Source organism: Leptopilina boulardi, unplaced genomic scaffold (genome assembly GCF_019393585.1).
Source record: "Leptopilina boulardi isolate dan_hultmark-lab unplaced genomic scaffold, ZJU_Lbou_2.1 LbouV2_58, whole genome shotgun sequence".
NCBI lineage: Eukaryota > Metazoa > Arthropoda > Insecta > Hymenoptera > Figitidae > Leptopilina > Leptopilina boulardi.
The window spans coordinates 551,486-570,550 of record NW_026138003.1 but is presented as its reverse complement, the minus strand read 5'-3'; the positions used below and the strand labels follow the sequence as shown (position 1 = coordinate 570,550).

The 19,065-nt window shown below is 27.5% G+C and overlaps 1 protein-coding gene across 2 annotated transcripts in view; it reads right to left on the bottom strand.

Annotated features, from left to right (window-relative positions):
* Nucleotides 1–19,065, bottom strand: part of LOC127290235 (unconventional myosin-IXb) — a 105,648-nt gene that overhangs the window by 9,990 nt on the left and 76,593 nt on the right. For both annotated transcript variants that reach the window (XM_051318700.1, XM_051318702.1), the window contains one exon: nt 14,538–14,827. In XM_051318700.1, the coding sequence (XP_051174657.1) occupies nt 14,538–14,827 (290 nt within the window). The remainder of the gene's footprint in view (nt 1–14,537; nt 14,828–19,065) is intronic.

The following is a 19,065-nucleotide window of genomic DNA, read 5'->3' as shown; positions in this document are numbered from 1 at the left end:
ATGTTTATGTTCTCATTAGATACAAAATATTCAATAGAAACTGATTTTGGTTTTATATAATTTAAAATAAACGTTTAATCAAGATTAAATAATGACTAAAATATATCACTTATAAACTAAAATTTTCTGCCTTTAAGGTTATGTTAGATGACCTTGAATTTTTCCATTGCACTCCAATGTAATAAATTAGTGGGTGTGTAACATGACCTTAAGGTCCTTTTTCTCGTGGAACATTATAGACATATACAGGGTGTCCCATTTTAATCTATCAGGCGAAATAACTTTGAATCAGTTGATTTTACAAAAAAATGTTTTAGACAAAAGTTATTTTGCTCACAGGGGGACATCCAGTGGTAAACTTGAATTTGTCCTAAATGACCTAATTTAGGTCATTTCAAGGTCAACTCATTTTTTTTAAATGGAACCACATACTTTTTATGCCGGAAATCGATAAAGCAGGAAATTCCACGTCAAAATCGTTGATGCACTTTTTTTCGATAGATCGACCTATTTAGGACACATAGGTCATTTAATTATTATTGTATTTAAGGAAATAACTTTAAACTAATTAATTTTACAAAGACATGTTTCAGTTTATAGTTGTTGTGCTTAAAGGGGAATATTCAGTGAACTGTCATTACATACTGTGTAATGACTGTCGATTGACAGAGTATTAATATTTTGTCAAAAAAAAATTTATTTTTAAAAAATGCATATTTAAAGAAATAATGAATAATTAAAAATTAATAATAGGTATTATAAATAAATTAATTATATAAATGTAAAGAAATTCCTCTAGACTCTGGTACCAAAAATGACTTTCATTCTAAAAAGTGATAACACAAGAAAACCTAAAAAAGAAGTAAAGAAATATATTATTTTTCATGAGAAAATAAATTTGTTGACATGTCTTTTCTTATATATAAATAGTAGTCAAGTACATATATATATATATATATTATTCATATATTATAAATGCTATATAAATATTGAATGGAAAATATAATAGTTTACGTGTTTTTATAAAGAGGTCAAAGAATTTATATATTGTATATTCAATTCAATAAGAGTCTACGCTCCTGAGAGAAGGAGAATATATATGTATATTATATATGAGAACATAAGGGAAGAGGTGGGTGTTAGAAGTAACAAGAGGCGGCAAGCTTTGACGGGACCACATAACTATTAGAGGCCCAATAGAGAAAGCAAGACCAGGGGACTTACAAAAACAGGCAAAAAAAAAAAGAGATCGAAACGTATGTGAGTGGAGAGAAAAACCGGTCCCACATTGCGGGTTTGGGGCCCCTAGGGAAACAGCAGGGTCCCACTTTTGAACTGTAAGTTGATTATATACGCACCTGCATGTGAACCAACATAATATACTTCACTGGTATATATATATATATCTTTAAAACCACTGCAAAGACAGGGTGCCGTTAACTCATTTTCCAAAGAATAGCGAAAAAGCAATTATACATTTTACAAAGTGCGTTAAATACAAATTCCTCCTTATTTCTTTCGTTGAAAATACCAGAGATTCTGTTTTTTTTTTTTTTACTTGCCTTGTATTTATTTACCTATACACGTCTCAAACTAACTATATTTGTATGTATACATATACCAATGGAATATGCTGAGAAAAATTTATTTCATTCAAATAAAATTAGACTATTATTATGAGCCAAAAGTTCTGAACGTTCAAATGAAAGAAATATTTAAATAAAATTACGTAGAATTTTTTTAAAAAATGCGACCTCAAAAACCCCCAAGTAATGACTTTCAAGCGAATCTAGATTATTTAAAAAAATTTGTTCGCCATATTGGATCCGCCATTTATAATTTTTTAAAATTGACATTGAATTCAGATTCAGCGACCCTGAAAACCCCCGAGTATTGATTTTCAAGCAAATCTGGACAATTTTTATACTTTTTGACGCCATATTGGATCCACCATTTTGAATTTCTTAAATCTAATATCAAATTCAGATTCTGCGATCCAAAATACTATAAAGTAGTTATGGATATTGATATGAAATTTGATTTAGTACGTTTTTCTAAGGTGCTTGTATACAGTATTCATGATCGAAATACTAAAAGTTAATTTTTTTTTTAAACAGCCCGATGGATTATTTTAATTTTTGTTAGAAAATACTCAGAGAGATCTCTAATGTTGGAATTCACAGAAAATCCCATTTCGCAAGACTTTTTTTTAAAATTGGCTAAAAGATGAAATTATTCTTTATTCTTAACATTTATAATATTTTTATTTTGAAAACTTATACAAATACAATAAACTTTAAATACAATATCAGTTTATGGTGAAAAAAAATTTAATTTCTAAATTAAACGATTAATGTGAGATTGAAACACAAGCTATCTCTGAAAATGAACGTAGAGTGTAAGCAAATATTTAAAACTAAGATTTGGGCTCTGATAAAAATTTCAATAATACACTGAAAACAGTTATTTATGATACAAGTGCGTAAAGTGAGTGATTATACGAGTGTGACGTTTGCAAAACGAGGCGTATGTTAAATTCTCTAGATTAGGTATAAAAATTAACTTTTCTAAATTATGAAATTTACATGAATGGAAAACAGTGGATTTATTAAAATCCTCTTCTGTGGAACTAAATTAATTTTTTTTTAACTGAAAAATAAATATAAAAATTAAATATTTAAATGATAATAAAAATTTTTAATTGGTGAAACAATTTTACGTTTCACACTGAGAAAAATGTTTAGTCAGAGCAACCAAAATTTGGTTGGTCCAACAAAAAAATTTTGTTGGTATTTAAGCAACCAAACTATTTGTTTGAGTCAACCAAAAAATTTAGTTGAGTGTTTTTTGTTGGCATAACAAAAATGTTTGGTTAGCTCAACCAAATTTTTTTTGTTAGGTCAACAAAAATGTTTGGTTGATCAAACAAACAGTTTTTTTTTGTAAAATTAAAAATTTTATTCTACCTTATTTCTTTTATTTTTATCTTTTTTCATTATTTATTTAGTATCAATTTAACATTGAATTTATATTTATTCAATTAAAATATTTGTGGTCTTTGAAAAATCTCATCTCTGCCTGGGATCGATCCTCTGTTTTAAAACTGAAGATCGGGAGCTCTGACCATTGGACTACCCATCCTTGTGAGAGATTTAAACTAACTGTTCTCTTAAGCTTTGAGCTGAGAACGAATCAAATTATTTGGTTGTCGCAACTAAATTTTGGTTAGGATAACAAACCATCATTTGGTTTTCTAGACCAAATTATTTTGTTGTGTTAACCAAATTATTTTGTTGTCGTAACCGAATTTTGGTTGGAATTTAAAAATGTTCAACCAAATAATTTTGTTGGCCTAACCATATGTTTGGTTGAGATAACTCTACGACTTTGTTTCAGCCAACCAAAATTTGGTTACAAGAACCAAAATTGCCTAATCAAACAATTTTGTTGCAAACACTAAATTTTTTTTCTCAGTGCAAGTAAGTACTTATCTACAGAAAACAAAAATTTCTGCAAAAAATATTAAAATTGAAAATGAATATCCAACGATAAGAATGACAAAAATTTGTTTCAATATTTGTTGTGATTCTTCATTTTTGTTAAAACAGTGAGAACTCATGACAGCACTTTTAGACATTCTCATCTTATTATGTAGAGATTTCCATTTTTCAGTAATTCCAGATTGGATAAATTTTAGCAATATACTGTTAATCCTCCTCACATAAGGAGATCTTGGAGGTAAAACTGTTTGACTTAAAGAATAAGAGAGATAATGATTTTCCAAAAGTTTCACTTTTGGTACAAGACACTTGTCATTGGCATCACGTAATAAAAATTTAGCATGTGACGAATATGCTACGCAGACGATATTTTTCTTCGTGACTAATTGTTCCAAACATTCTTTTGCAGATGATCGTTTAACCTTTACAGCTTTATTCAGTAAATTCAGTAGATTCGGTGATGCGGCATTTCGCAATACACGATCATAATTCACACTCATTTTAATATCTAAATTTGACGATACTACATCGTCAATTGTTTCTAATGCATAGGTTATTTTTTTTTGCAAACCAACATCTGTAAACGCTGTATAAATCATTGACGAATACAGTGTGCATGTAATTATCATAAAGATAAAAATAATTTTTTCTTGTAATTTCCTAGGTTCATGCGGTATCGATGATCCTAGTATAATTTGAATGAAATAAATTATTTTTAGATCGCAAGTTTCAATCTGAACTATTTGCAAGCAAATCGAAATTATCATAGGTAAACTAAGAAGGCTAAATAGATTTAACAGTTTCCAATAATTACTCAATGTGTATGACTCCTTTGTAAAAATGGGTACAGCCAAACATAAATGGGATTTTGTAATTCCTATACTCCATTCGAACATTTTGTTCTGACAATTTGTTGCGAATCTCTGAAATTCCATTGGAAGAAAATGAGATTTTTTACTTATCAAATTTAGATATACACCAGTGCTCTTGTATTTATTTTCACAATTCAAATAGCCCCATTTTTTGATATATTTCCTTATTATTCGAAAATTCATTACTCCTGATAAAGCTTTTAATTTTGACCATCCTAATCCTGAAAGTTCTCGACGACCTGATTGATCAATTGTTACAAAAAGTTCAGGCTTGTAATCTATTATATTTGCGGACAAATTATAGCTATGAAGATTGAGAGTTTTATCTGGAAACCACTGGACTTCCAAGGAGAATTTTTTAGATCTGGTAATATTTGTATGTGGATTATAATAGTGAAGTCGGATTAGTTGAGATTTTTTCTGAAGATAATAATTCACATTACCCTTTCGGGTGTAAATTGAAACAACAGTAGCATCCAAAAAGTCATGAGACCAGATTTGTCGAAGTAAAATGTCGTAGCCTTTGAAATTTGTTTGCTTCGAGAAAATGAGAAGAATTTTCGGACGTGATCGATTTGGTTTAAGATTACTCACGAGGCTCAATGGTATTTTAAGAGAAGAATTAAAATTCTGATCGGCAGAAATTATGATAAAAAACGCTTCTTGAGGATCGCCGATAATCAATTTTGAAAATATATCATCTGCATCTGATTGAAAATTGATAATTATACTCGGAAATCGAGATGTTATTTCAGACAGGGCATCGTTTATCTTGAAAATTTTATCGATTTCATTGTTGCCTCTTAGGATTATCACTTGTTTTACGTATGCATCTTTTTGAATATACTTTGTCAAATGTTTTATCCAATTTGTAGCGCAGCACAATTCGTGCTGAATTAAGAGAACTGAGAGGTAAATTAGAGCTTTAGTATTCATTGTGTTGGTTTAAATCTTAAACAAGTGAATTTTTCTTAACATCAGAATTTCGTTTCAAAAGTTTTTGTATTTTAAAATTAATCAACTTTGGCAACAACATATCTGTACCAGAATGAAGAATCAATCGAAGAAATATAAAAATTGAAAAAACCTTCTGAATAACTCAAAACAATTTGTATGATTATATGTCGTAAGGAAAAATTCTGAAATAAATTCCCCTAAATCACAGATATTGTTAAAGCTATAGTGCATATTTTTCAAACTCGTCCTTCTAGAAGATTATAGATTTTCATCAAATTACCAATTCTTTATATTTTTTTTCTCAATTTCTCAATATTGCTGTTGCAGTTAATTCGACTTTGAAAACAGAACTTCATTTTTTTAAAGTATTATTGGCTTCTTGTCAAGGCAACAAAAGAAACTTATCGACTTTTTTTTTTATTCCCTGTTAAGGTCATTTAAAATTACAGTTCAATACAATTTTCTCAGTAGTAAAACAAAATAGAAAATTCTTCAACAAAAATTTTTCTATTATTTTGAAAAATGGATATTAATTTTAATTAATTTAACCTACTCTAAACATTAGGTTAGAATAGATTCGAATAAGAAATGTTTTTTTAATCCGAAAAAATATTTTTTAATTTAAAAAAGCTTCAACTTTGTTTAAAAAACTTTTTCTTTAATTATTACAAAGAAATGTTCCTCGTGTAGAAGAAATTTTTTGAAAAAATTAAACAGAATTTTTTTTGTTAAAGAAAATTTCTTCTTTTAAGGGCATCCGGGAGAAAAATAATGGTTTTGTAGATTTCTTCTCATTTGAAAAAAATAGAATATTTTAGGTTGTAATTTTTTGGAAATAATAGAGGAAGGTACCCTGCCAGTGGCTCTTCTCGGAATTTTGCATAATCTTGATAAATAATTATTAAAAAAAATGTTTAAACATTGTCAAAAAGGGGTTTCGTAAATTTCTTCTCATCTTTAAAGAATAAAGTATTTCGAGTTGGCATTTGGAGGAATAATAGAGGAAGGGTCACTGAGTTCATCACTCTTCTCCATTTTTGCAATAATATTGTGAGGAAATTATTTTATTAAAGATTTAAAGTGGAGTAATTTGGGGTAAGTTAGTTCAGCAGCGGCCACTAGCTAGAATTGGCGCCATCATTCAATGTCTGTCCCCACTTCTGTCAAAAATCCAACTTTTATAACCACGATTTTCAATACTTTTCAACAAAATTACTTGTAAAAATGGAGATGATTCTTAATCAGCGAGCCCTCATCTAATTAATCCGACAAATCCGAACAAGATATTTCAAGTTATTTACGAGTAATATCTCGCAAGGGAAAACAATTTTAGGTTAGGGATTTTTCCCGGATGGCCTTAAAAACCAAAAATATCTAATAAAAAGATGGTAGTATTTTTTCAACTAAATGAAAAAGTTTTTTCTCTAAAATTTTTTTTAGAAGCAATTTCAATATATTAATAAGAAATAATAATAAATATATCCAACAATTGTGAATTATTTTTGATAAACTTAAAGATCATTCTCAAAAATATTGTGAGAACAATTTCAAACATGAAAAAACAAAATTTTATAAATAATTTTCAATTTTTTAAATACTCATTTGAAAGTTGAAAATAAATTAGTAGTAAAATGTTTATGTGAAATATATATATATATATTGAATCTATGTATGTATTTGAAATTTACAAAAATATTAAACAACAGTGATGCAGTGACAGTAGCGAAGGGTTAATATCAAAAATTTTCATACAAAAGGTTTTGTTGAATAAAACATTTACGGACACAAGCTACAATTGGATTTTCTAGCTCTTTTTCGAGAAAACTCAATTGAAATTCTTTGCCATGGAAATGAGTGTGAAAGTATATAAAAAGTTTTTAGAAAAAGCAATATTTTGAAGTTCTAAAATAAAAAATTTACGGTGCTCTTGCACAAAGCAATTTTTCTTTGATCTGAACAAATAGTGATTATACGAAACAAAAAAAAAAAAAAAAAAACAAAAAATTTTCAAAAGAAATAGAAACTATAGGTATAAAAATATATTTTTTATATACATAAATTAAATATTCTAGTTCAATAAAATTCAATTCAAACAAAAACATTGATTGAAATTTGAAAAAAACCATTTATTTTATATTCCATAGAAAAATTTCCTTTATAACATTGGTTTAAAAAATATTTGTTTTATATAAATATAAAAATGATTATTATTTATAAATAAAACAATTTATATTATGAAAGAATAATTATTTTTTGAAATAAAATTTTTATGAACAAACATATTTATTTTAGAAAAATATTTGAATTTTATAAGACTGATATTTTCAATTTTTGAGAAAGAAGTTAATTTTTTTACAAATTATATTTTAAAACATCAATAATAAATTATTCTCTTTTAAAATATTATAAATTATGTAGAAAATTATATTTTTAGTTGAGCGGCGATCGATATCCACATAATCCCTATATCGATCAGTAGAAAAATTCTTTTATAGTGAGACACGCCATTATTTTCTGATTACTTTACCGTATAGTAGTGAAATTTTTTACGCCTTTCTCTAACAGTTACTTGAAACACATTAAAAAAGAGATACCTCAGAGAGAATATTCATCTAAATCTCTAAAAATATATAATTTTCAATAAGTTTCAAATAATAAAATGAGTATGATAATATTTAATAAATTCAAGTGAATTAATTACTTCAGCCTAAAATTTCTTTTTTAAAGAAAATAAAATGTTAATTTGTAATTTTTTCAAAACTTTTATGAATAAAATAACAATCTTTTATTTAAACAAGTTATTTTAAAAAATAGGTCCGCACTCTAAAATTCTTTGAAATTTCTGAGTGTTTTCAACTACATTTTAAAAGAAAATTTTTTTTAAAAAAAAGTATCCAAATTAAAACAAAATTAATTTGTTTATAAAAAATTAATGTTCTTTTTACCCCTTGACAGTCGATGGCCCAGATGTGTCCACATTAAAAAAAAAATACTAAACATAATTCGATTTGAGTGTCAATGGATATACTAAGGTTTTTGGGGTCGCTGAATTTGAATTTGAAGTCGGATTTAAAAAATTCAAAATGGCGGACCCAATATGGCGTCCAAAAAAATTTTTAAATTGACTAGATTTGCATAAAAATGGTTCCTTTAGGGTTTTTGGGATCGCTAAATCCAAATTTAAGATCAGATTAAAAAAATTCAAAATAGCGGACCCAATATGGCGACCTAATTTGGTAAAAAATTTTAAAATTGATTCGATTCGTTCCATATTCGGTACTCGGAGGTTTTCGGGGTCGCTGAATCCAAATTAAAAAAAAATTAAAAACGGCAGACCCAATATGGCGGAAAAATTTATTTGATTCGTTCAAATTTTGATTTTTGGGGGTTTTTGGAGTCGCTGAATCCAAATTTGACCTTAAATTTAGATTCAGCGACCCAAAAAACTCCCAAGTACAGAATTTTGAACGAATCGAATAAATTTTTCCGCCATATTGGGTCCGACATTTTGAATTTTTTAAATCTGACCTTAAATTTTGATTCAGCGACCCAAAAAACTTTTAATACGATGATATGATATTTTTTTGGAAACTTTTTTTTGGACCGTTTTTGGGGTTTGAAGATTTTTCTCCTATTTTAAATTGGGCAAAGTTGGGCAATTTCTTCACGGGAGTATTTTCAAAATGTACAAAAAGTACACAAAATTAAAAAAATAAAAAGTTCTAAAATTTGCAAAAAAAAAAATAACACTCAAGTATTTTCAAAATTACCAAAAAACAGAAGATTGAAAAATAAAGCAAAAATAAAAAAAAAAGATTGAAAATTGTGAGAATCATAAATAAAGATCAAAAGTGGAAAAGAAAGTTAAGAGGAATAATAAGGCGAAAGAGGCATAGAATTTGACAGGTTGAGAGAAGGAAAGAGGAAAGTTTTTTAAAATGTAAACGGAATAGGATTGAGGGAGTAAGACAAAACGAGTGAGTCGCTGTGGTTAATACGTATGGTGGGAGAGAGAGAGGGGGGAAGTACGGTTTAAGTTAATGGTAAACCGCGTGCACGCTCGGACGGAATATGTTTGCGTCATTGCATACATTGCCTGAAGTGAGTCCGCCCTTTGGGCCTTAAGGCCCAAGGAAGAATGTGTGCGTGTGAATGCGAGTCAAGCCTTACTAGATTTGCTTTGCTCCGTTTGCATTCCAAGAGAGTGCAGAGAACAGCCTCGAGTGCCGCTAAAACAGACCCTCGAGTTGCCAGGACCCAAACTTTACAGGACTATATAATATTATTATTCCTCTTTGAGCACTCACAAAATTTTCTCTTATTTATATACTATACTATATAATCATTTATTTAAATTACACTACGATTTTTGGCCATGATGAAAATACTATCCAGATAAATTTTGACGAGCTGATTGTAAAAATTAAAAAAAAAAAAATTTCGAGTCAAAAAATTTCCACTCAAAATGATTCTGATACTTATTTTGAGGTGTAAAGCAAAAATAATACAATTTTAACTCGCATTTTGAGTTCAAGGTTACAGTGTAAATTATAGTGGAAAAACCAATATACGTACAAAAATACTAAATGAAATAAATATTTTTCATCGACATGATATATAATATTGCGAAAAAAAACTTTACTTCTTGAAATGACAATTCTCGAAATTAAGCAGCAGAATTTTTAGGTTAGGAATCTTTGTGAATTGACATATAAGTATACTCGTGGTAAGATATGCTTACACTTTTTTGACCTTTTCTAACGTATGAGTTGTCATGTCAACATGTGTGTAGGACAAGGACAGAAAATGGAAAAGGTTCAATGACCACAAGTTTAAAAGATACCAACCATGAAACACAAAACTATAGATAATGGCGCTAAATTTAAATAATTTTGTTGAAAGTGATTGTTTAATGGTACACATTAACATAACCTCAAAACTGAGAAATTGTTTTTTAACAATTTAACGCAAACAAAATTTTGATTAAAATTAATTATTATTAATTAATCATAATTTTGTTTGCGTTAAATTGTTAAAAAACAATTTCTCAATTTTGAGATAATGTTAACGTATATCATTACTCCTTAATGGAAACTTATATCCCAGATAGTACGTAAGCTTGCAGCAAGCTTGACGCGCAATATTGCCAACCTTGCACGTCAAACTTGCCGCAAGCTTCAAATGTCACACGTGACCTAAGCTTGCATGGTAAGCTTACCGAAAAATTGCAGTGTAAGATTACTGCTAGATCGCAGCTGTAAGGTTACTGCAAGATTGTACAATAAGATTATCGCAAGATTGTTCAGTAAGCATGCTCAATAAGCTTGTAGCAAGGTTGGTGCAAGGTTGCCAATTTATTATATAAATTAAACGAAACAGTTAAAAAAAATTTTTTTTTTAAATCTAGAACATAACCTATAACTTAGCAATTTTTCTCCTTGCTAATAATGGAAATTGAAGTCAATTTTTTTTTTAAATAAAAATTACTAAAACTTCTTACTTCATGGCTTTTGAGGTCAATACTTACAAATCTGAACTTAGTTTTCAAAAATTCATAATATTCGATCCAGGCAATTTTTTTAAAAATTTATCAGATTCGTCTGAAAGTTTTCACTCCCTTCTGACATTATAAAAAATTCTAAATGGAAATTCAATATAGTAGATGAATTTTTAAAAAATTATTTGATATTTATTAAACTTGTTATCTAGAGGTTTTAGGAGTCTCTGATTACAGATCTGACATTAAATTCTCAATCAGCGACTCTGAAAACCCCAGAGTAACAAGTTTCATGCGAATTTGATAAATTAAAAAAAATCCTACTTTGCTTTTTTTTAAATCTGACGTCAAATTCGTTATCACCGACACACAGAAAAAACCTGAATTCAAATTGAGTATAGATTCTATACTCAATTTGATTCGCAACAAAAATGAAACTGGTTGTCTCATTTCGAGTTCTAAGGTAAAAGTATCAAAATGAAACAGGCAAGTTTCATTTTGAGAAAAAGAAAAATGGAAAAATATTGTGAAATAACGAATAATTTTGCACAAAAACATGAAATATAATAATTACAAAGAAGTAAATAACACGCTAGACTTAATATATTTGATTAAAAATTGCTTGTAATCGCGTAATAAAATAATAAAGGAAATATGTTTTTAGGTTAGAAAAATGAAAACATGTGTTTTGACAACAGGAACGGTACTGCCAACTTAAATAATAGCGGTAAATTTAAAAACTTATGAAATTAATTATTATCTACGTAAATAATAATAAATAATTTTTATTTAAAAACTTCTAAATATTCGTACTGGTCAAAATAATCTTTCTGGTGTTGTTGAAATATTAGAAACAATAATTGAAATACAAAATTACTCTGCTTATGATGCCAACTTAGAAATCTGAAATTCCAGCCAATATCATTTTGAATAACATGAAGTTTGTCCCATACTCATTTCGATACCCAAATGAAAATGAGTTGCAACAAAAATGAGTCCAAGTTTTTTCTGTGCATTAATACATTAATAAATTTATTTTATGTAATATTTTCTTTTTTCAACATTATTCAGTATCAAATTTTTGAAATATATTTTAACTTGAAGAATTTTTGAATATTATTTTTAAAATTATTGACTTTGTTTCTTCATTTTAGAGGCAAAAATTTAGAAAATACCCAAAAATGGGCGGAAAATTTTGAAATTGATTCGATTCGTTTAAAATTCGGTACTCGGGGGTTTCTGGGGTCGCTGAATCAAAATTTGAGGTCAAATTTAAAAAATTCAAAATGTTAAACCAATATGACGGAAAGTTTTAAAATTTATTCTATTCGTTCAAAATTTGGTACTCGGGGGTTTTTGGAGTCAATGAATCCTAATTTTGAATTTGTTAAATCTGACCTCAAATTTGGATTCAGAGATCCTAAAAACCCACAAGTACCAAATTTTGAACGAATCGAATCAATTTTAAATTTTTCCGCCATATTGGGTCGGCCATTTTGAATTTATTAAATTTAACCTTAAATTTGGATTTAGCGAACCTAAAAACTTTTAATACGATGATATAATATTTATTTGGAAACTTTTTTTTGGACCGTTTTGGGCCCACAAACGATTTTTCTATATTAGACTGCGAAGGGGTTAAGTGTCCAATTTTTCTCATTTTATTTTACAAAATTTTAAAATATTTGCTGCTTAAAATGTAGTTAAATATCAACACAAACTTTCCTGCAGGTTATGTGAGTACATGTCATTTACCAATCTCTCGTGATCACAACAAACCTCACCGATTCATTCGGTCATTCAGACACCCTTGAAAGTAGGATGTTTGTCAATTTTTGTCCAGTTTAAACCAATCAGAGTAACTTTGAGACATAGTGGTGAAAAATGGTACTACTGAACGTAGGATAAAATGCTAAGCCACGCCCCTAGCGGACATCCCAATATGAATACTTGCATATTATTGGTTGGACAAAAAACTTTAAGCCAATGAAACGAAACTATTCGCATTTTTCGATATTGAAACTATATATATATATATATATATATATATAAAATTTCAATCTTCCTAGTGTAAAGTTGAAGTCAGATTTCTAGCAGTGATATATTTGTTTGAAAAATTCTTTTCATATATTTAATTTTTATTTAATGTAACATATTCTTTTCAATCTTTTTTTTTTAATAAGTTATTTGGTTCGGCAAATAAAAAAGTGATTAAGTATGATTGATACATCTTTTTCGAGTTAAATCAGAGCTGTGTTTTGGTAACAAGAAAGAGGCAATGATTGATCATTAAATCCTCGGGAATACGTATATCTCTTTTGAATATTTCACATTTAAATTTGGGTGGTCTGTGAAAGATTTGCCACCAAAGAATATTTTTCTTCGTTATATTCTTTTTCTATGTAATTTAATTTATTTTATATAAAAATCCTAAACAATAAATAATTTTTTGAAAAAAAGCAAATAAATATCTTTGTTATACATAAATTATATGCTCTTTTTTGAATCAGAGAGATTTCACTGATAAAATAGTTGGAATTTAGCAACTGAATTATTAGTCGAATTATATTACTGATTTAGAGTCAAATCTGCATTGTCATTAATCGGTAAAACAGATTGAACTGTTTTGATTAGTACACGGAGAAAAAGAAAAAGTAATTTTTACTACTTTCAGAGTAAAACTGGACCAACTCGAAGTTTCTGCGCATCTCTGGCAATTTTTACTCCAAAAATAGTAAAATTTATTATTTCTGTAGTAAATTTTACTGTTTCCGTAGTAAGTTTTACTATTTCTACACAGAAAAAACTTGGACTCATTTTTGTTGCAACTCATTTTCATTTGGGTATCGAAATGAGTATGGGACAAACTTCATGTTATTCAAAATGATATTGGCTGGAATTTGAGATTTCTAAGTTGGCATCATAAGCAGAGTAATTTTGTATTTCAATTATTGTTTCTAATATTTCAACAACACCAGAAAGATTATTTTGACCAGTACGAATATTTAGAAGTTTTTAAATAAAAATTATTTATTATTATTTACGTAGATAATAATTAATTTCATAAGTTTTTAAATTTACCGCTATTATTTAAGTTGGCAGTACCGTTCCTGTTGTCAAAACACATGTTTTCATTTTTCTAACCGAAAAACATATTTCCTTTATTATTTTATTACGCGATTACAAGCAATTTTTAATCAAATATATTAAGTCTAGCGTGTTATTTACTTCTTTGTAATTATTATATTTCATGTTTTTGTGCAAAATTATTCGTTATTTCACAATATTTTTCCATTTTTCTTTTTCTCAAAATTAAACTTGCCTGTTTCATTTTGATACTTTTACCTTAGAACTCGAAATGAGACAACCAGTTTCATTTTTGTTGCGAATCAAATTGAGTATAGAATCTATACTCAATTTGAATTCAGGTTTTTTCTGTGTAGAGTAAATTTTACTATTTTTGGAGTAAAAATTGCCAGAGATGCGCAGAAACTTCGAGTTGGTCCAGTTTTACTCTGAAAGTAGTAAAAGTTACTTTATAAAAGAAATCTTTTTTCTCCGTGTAATAATTCTAAATATATAATCATTATACTGATTTAAATCAGTAATTATTGAATCTCACTGATTCAAATTTTACGAGGTCTTAAATTAAGAATAAATTTTTTTTTTAAATTACATCAAAATGAAAGAAAAGTTTTTCAATTGACTCACGTGATATTGTTTGGCACAAAAGCGAGCTTGAAGACACTTGAGGACCGCGTCTTCGGTGAGAGGTGCAGATAGATGAATGAGGTCATCCAAGGCCGTCGATGTCACTGTACTTGATGGAGATCCATTTCCTTTAGGTGGACACTTGTGTTGAAGTGCTTGCGAGCTTTTAGCATTTTTTACCTCAGCGATGATACTGGAAATCGGCGGTGTTCTAAGACAACCCAAGGCTGTGACACAGGACACTATCCCGTCGTCAGGCACCCCGCTGTGTAGCTTTAGGGGTTCCAGATCTACCGGAAACATAAATCGATAACACTTTTTCTTAGCTTCTTTCTTCACTTATTCCCTTTTTTTCACTGGCATACAAGAAAGGATTATAAATTAAAAAGCAGAGGGTAAAAATTGCTAATTCATTTCTCAACAAGTCGACAAAAAAGTAACATTTTAAAAAATATTTAGTAACAATATTTAAAATGTTGATTTTAAAGGTTTTTTTTTAATTTATAAAAAAAACAAAAACATTAGGATAAATGACTTTTTATTTAAAACATTTCTAAATTAATAGAATTTTAAGTCCTTCGAATTTTTAAATGCTATATTTTCTAATTCACCGAATCTTAATTTGTCCAAATTTTTATTTGAAAGAATTCTTAAAACGCCGAATTTTCATTTATCCGAAATTGCAAATAGCCAAACAAATAATGCACAGAAAGATTTGGGCGCTTTTTTTTAAATTTACCAATAACGATTTTCTTGATAATTTTTGATTGGTCAATTTTAAAAATCCCGCCCAAATCGAATTTGCCAATTCGGACAAATTCGGATTCGTCGTTTTAAAAATCATAACAAACACCGTCCGACACGATTTTTGATCCACAAAAAAATCCAACATTTTTGAAAACTATGACCAAAAAGAAATACCCGTGTCTGGTTTTTAGGAGTGAAAACAACCCCCAAAATGAAAAGTGACAAGATATATCTTTTAAAAATTATTAATATTTTATAAAACTTTTTATCTGCACTGAAAAAAATAATAATGTAATGGTAATAAAATAATTTGGTAGAGCACTTTTAGTTAAGATTACAAAAATTTAGTTGACATAACAGTAACGAAAGAAGCAATCAATCGAGAAATTTAGTTGGCTGTACCAAAAATTTCGTTCAAGCTTTTGCGTCTGTTAACTGAATAATTTGGTTCTCCAAACCAAACCGTCTGAATGCTCAATTGCGCATGCGCTGTTCTCGTAAACGGATGTCACACGTTAACCATGCTTCGCTCTTCGTGTCGTCCAGTTTTATTCAAGTGTTTTCGGGATTTTTATGTGTTTCAGAAATTGGGTAAAAAAGTGTGTGTAGTGATGCATATCGAACAATATGATCAAGAAATGGATAAATGTGGGAAATATGTTCGTTCTTCATGTGAAAATCGGACAAATGTCACTGTGTTTTGGTGAAAAGAAAATATGCAAATAAAATCTCGAGCACGTCAATTATGATCACGAGAATTACAACAAAAAATTCTTTATTCTCATATTTTATAACATGGCTGTCGAGAGAATAAAGCTTGTTAAAAGAACGGAAGTTTTTCTCCAGCCTGTATACTTTATGAAAATAATTTACACTCACATTGTCACTAGGATTCTTAGTGTAGTGGTCAGCGTTCTTGATTTGCATTGCGTAGTCTGAGGGTTCGATCCCCAGCAGTGTTAGGTTTTTCCGCAATAGAAATTAATTTAAGTAGACATAGGGTGGTAGAATAAAAGAGGATAACAAAAGTGATAAAATTAAGTGAAAAATAAAAAATATAAGTGTGAGCCAAAAAATAATTTGGTTGAGAAAAGAAAAAAATTGTTTTCATTTAACTAAATTTTTTGTTTGCTTAAAAACAATAAGTTAGTTGTGCAAAACAAAAAATTTGGTAGACCGAACAAAATGATTCAACGAAAAAATTTAGTAGCCCGAACCAAACGGATTAGTTGCACATATATCAAATAAAAAATTTGGTTTGGAGAACCAAACTTCAGTAGATGATACCAAACAGTTTTCTCAGTGTGGGGGTTTTCGGGGTCACTGATTATTAATCTGATGTCAGATTTTCAAAATTCAAAATGGCGGATCCAATATGGCGATCAAATTTTTAAAAAGTTATTAATTTTTTATAAAACTTGACATCGAGAAGTTTTTGGGTCACTGATGACGAATATAATGTCAACTTTTCAAAATTCAAAATGGCTAATATAATATAAAAAATTAATAACTTTTTAAATTTTTGACCGCCATATTGGATCCGCCATTTTGAATTTTGAAAATCTTACATTATTTTAATTTTAATATTAAATAGATTTTCTAAAATTTAATGTACTTTAAATAACAAATAAATCAATTGATGTTAAACTTGTCGAAAGTTTATATTAATTCATTTAAACAAAAAGTATCAATTTCTTTCATATTTTTTCTAATTATCCCGCTATCCATGAAAAACTGAGTTTTTAAAAAAAAATTCATAAAATAGAATAAAAAGAATTCTTTAATAAATATTATATATATACAATTATAAAAGAATAAAATTACGTTTATTCAAATCTTTTCAATTTTAACTACTGACAGAGACTGCTAAAGAAATATGTGAAAAAGTTGATTAAAACATACAAAAAGAAAATAGAAAAAATTTATATAAATTATAACGAAATCTAACAAATGGAAAAATTCACAAAAAAAATTCAAAAGAGAGAAAAAGTTCAACTATTTAAAAAAATGAAAATTCATCAATGTTATAATTATGGAGATTAAATTCTTTCATTGTCACTTAAAGAAACTTTTTCATAGAAATTTTGTAAATTTAAATTAAACAGTACACTTATTTTTAAAATACTTTAAATTATTGTAATAATTTGTAAATAATTCTTGAAATTACGAACAAATAAATATTTGTTAATTTATCAATTATATATTTTATTTTTCACGTGAAATATTTTATTTTTCTAAATATTTTCATATTTTTGAATTATAAATATACAAGAATTTTTCTAAATAGTTGTTATACGATTATTTTGAATTATATAGAGTATTAATACAGTATAGTATTTTTTTCTTTCTATAGAATTATGAAGTTCTAAACCTATATTAATTAAATTTAATGAATACGTTAATTTTCAAAATTGACTAAAGTACAGTATTAAACAGCACCATTAATAAATTAAATTCAACAACACTGATAGATAATATTTGGGTTATATCAGAGGTAAAAGTGTAATTCGATATTTGATGCTGAACGTGGTTTCACGAGTATAATCCCAGACGAGTGATCCTAATGTGGTTAGTTCAAACTGCGTGACATGTTCATTATGTTAACAATGTATAATTTTACGATTTTTTTTTCCCCCGATAGAAAAAATTTTTTCAAATTGTATATTTTCATTAATGAAATGAAAATTTTAATTGGCATAAATAAAATTTTTATTTGAAATAAATAATTATTTATTTAACTCTAAAAGACAAATATATTTTTTCTCGTGTTACGTGAAAACTTTTTTTTTAATATATTGGAGAAAAAAAATGAAAACAACTTTCTTCTATATATATATATATTCACGTGAAAGACAAAATGTGAATTGAATGATTAAATAAGACAAAGATTCTAAGAAAAACTAAAACTTTTCTTTTGCTCAAGTATTTCAAGATTAACACACAGCCTTTAAGAAAAACTTCAAGGATACGAAACTTTCTATAACTTTCACTGAAAGAAATCGCCAATAAGTTTTGTAACTTTTAGCAAACATCAGGGCTCCCATTATCAGGGCCCTTATCTTCTATTTACAATGTTTGAAATTTGCGCGATGCCATTTCAAATTATAATGGTATTTATTTTTTGAAAAAAAGTTTTAAATTATCTTCAATTCTAACATTTTTTAGTAACATATACTATAGTTTTGAGTAAAATTCTAAATTAATCATTGATAATTTAATAATACTAATAATTAATTAAGGAAAATTCGGACGGACAGTCAATTCGAAAATATTGAAAAAGTTTTAAATATGATGAGAAAGACGAAAATATTGTGATATTTTGTTAAATTAATAAAAAATACTTTTGGAAATTGGTAGAAAATCCGAAAATCTGTCACTCCTTGTGATTGGTAGTAAAAACTGCGCTTATTTAAATTTCTTAAAATATAATAAAATATTATAATAATATATTATTTTGCTTTCTTAAATATAATAAAATGATAAGAAAACAGTAATATATTAAAAATATATAAATAATAATTATACATAATTTAAAAATGTTTCGCATAATAATAAATTAGATAAAAATATTTTAATTTGAAAGTTGATTATTCTTTGTAAATATTAGTTTCACAGTTAAATTAAAAGTATCAAATTGATATGAAAAATTGAATTCCTTTGATACATTTTAATTAATTGTGCTAAAAGTAATTTAATACAATTATTTTTTATTAGAAAGCCTTATAAGTAATCACAAAAATAATAAATCTAAGAGTTACAATTTTTTTTATCGTTCTTATAT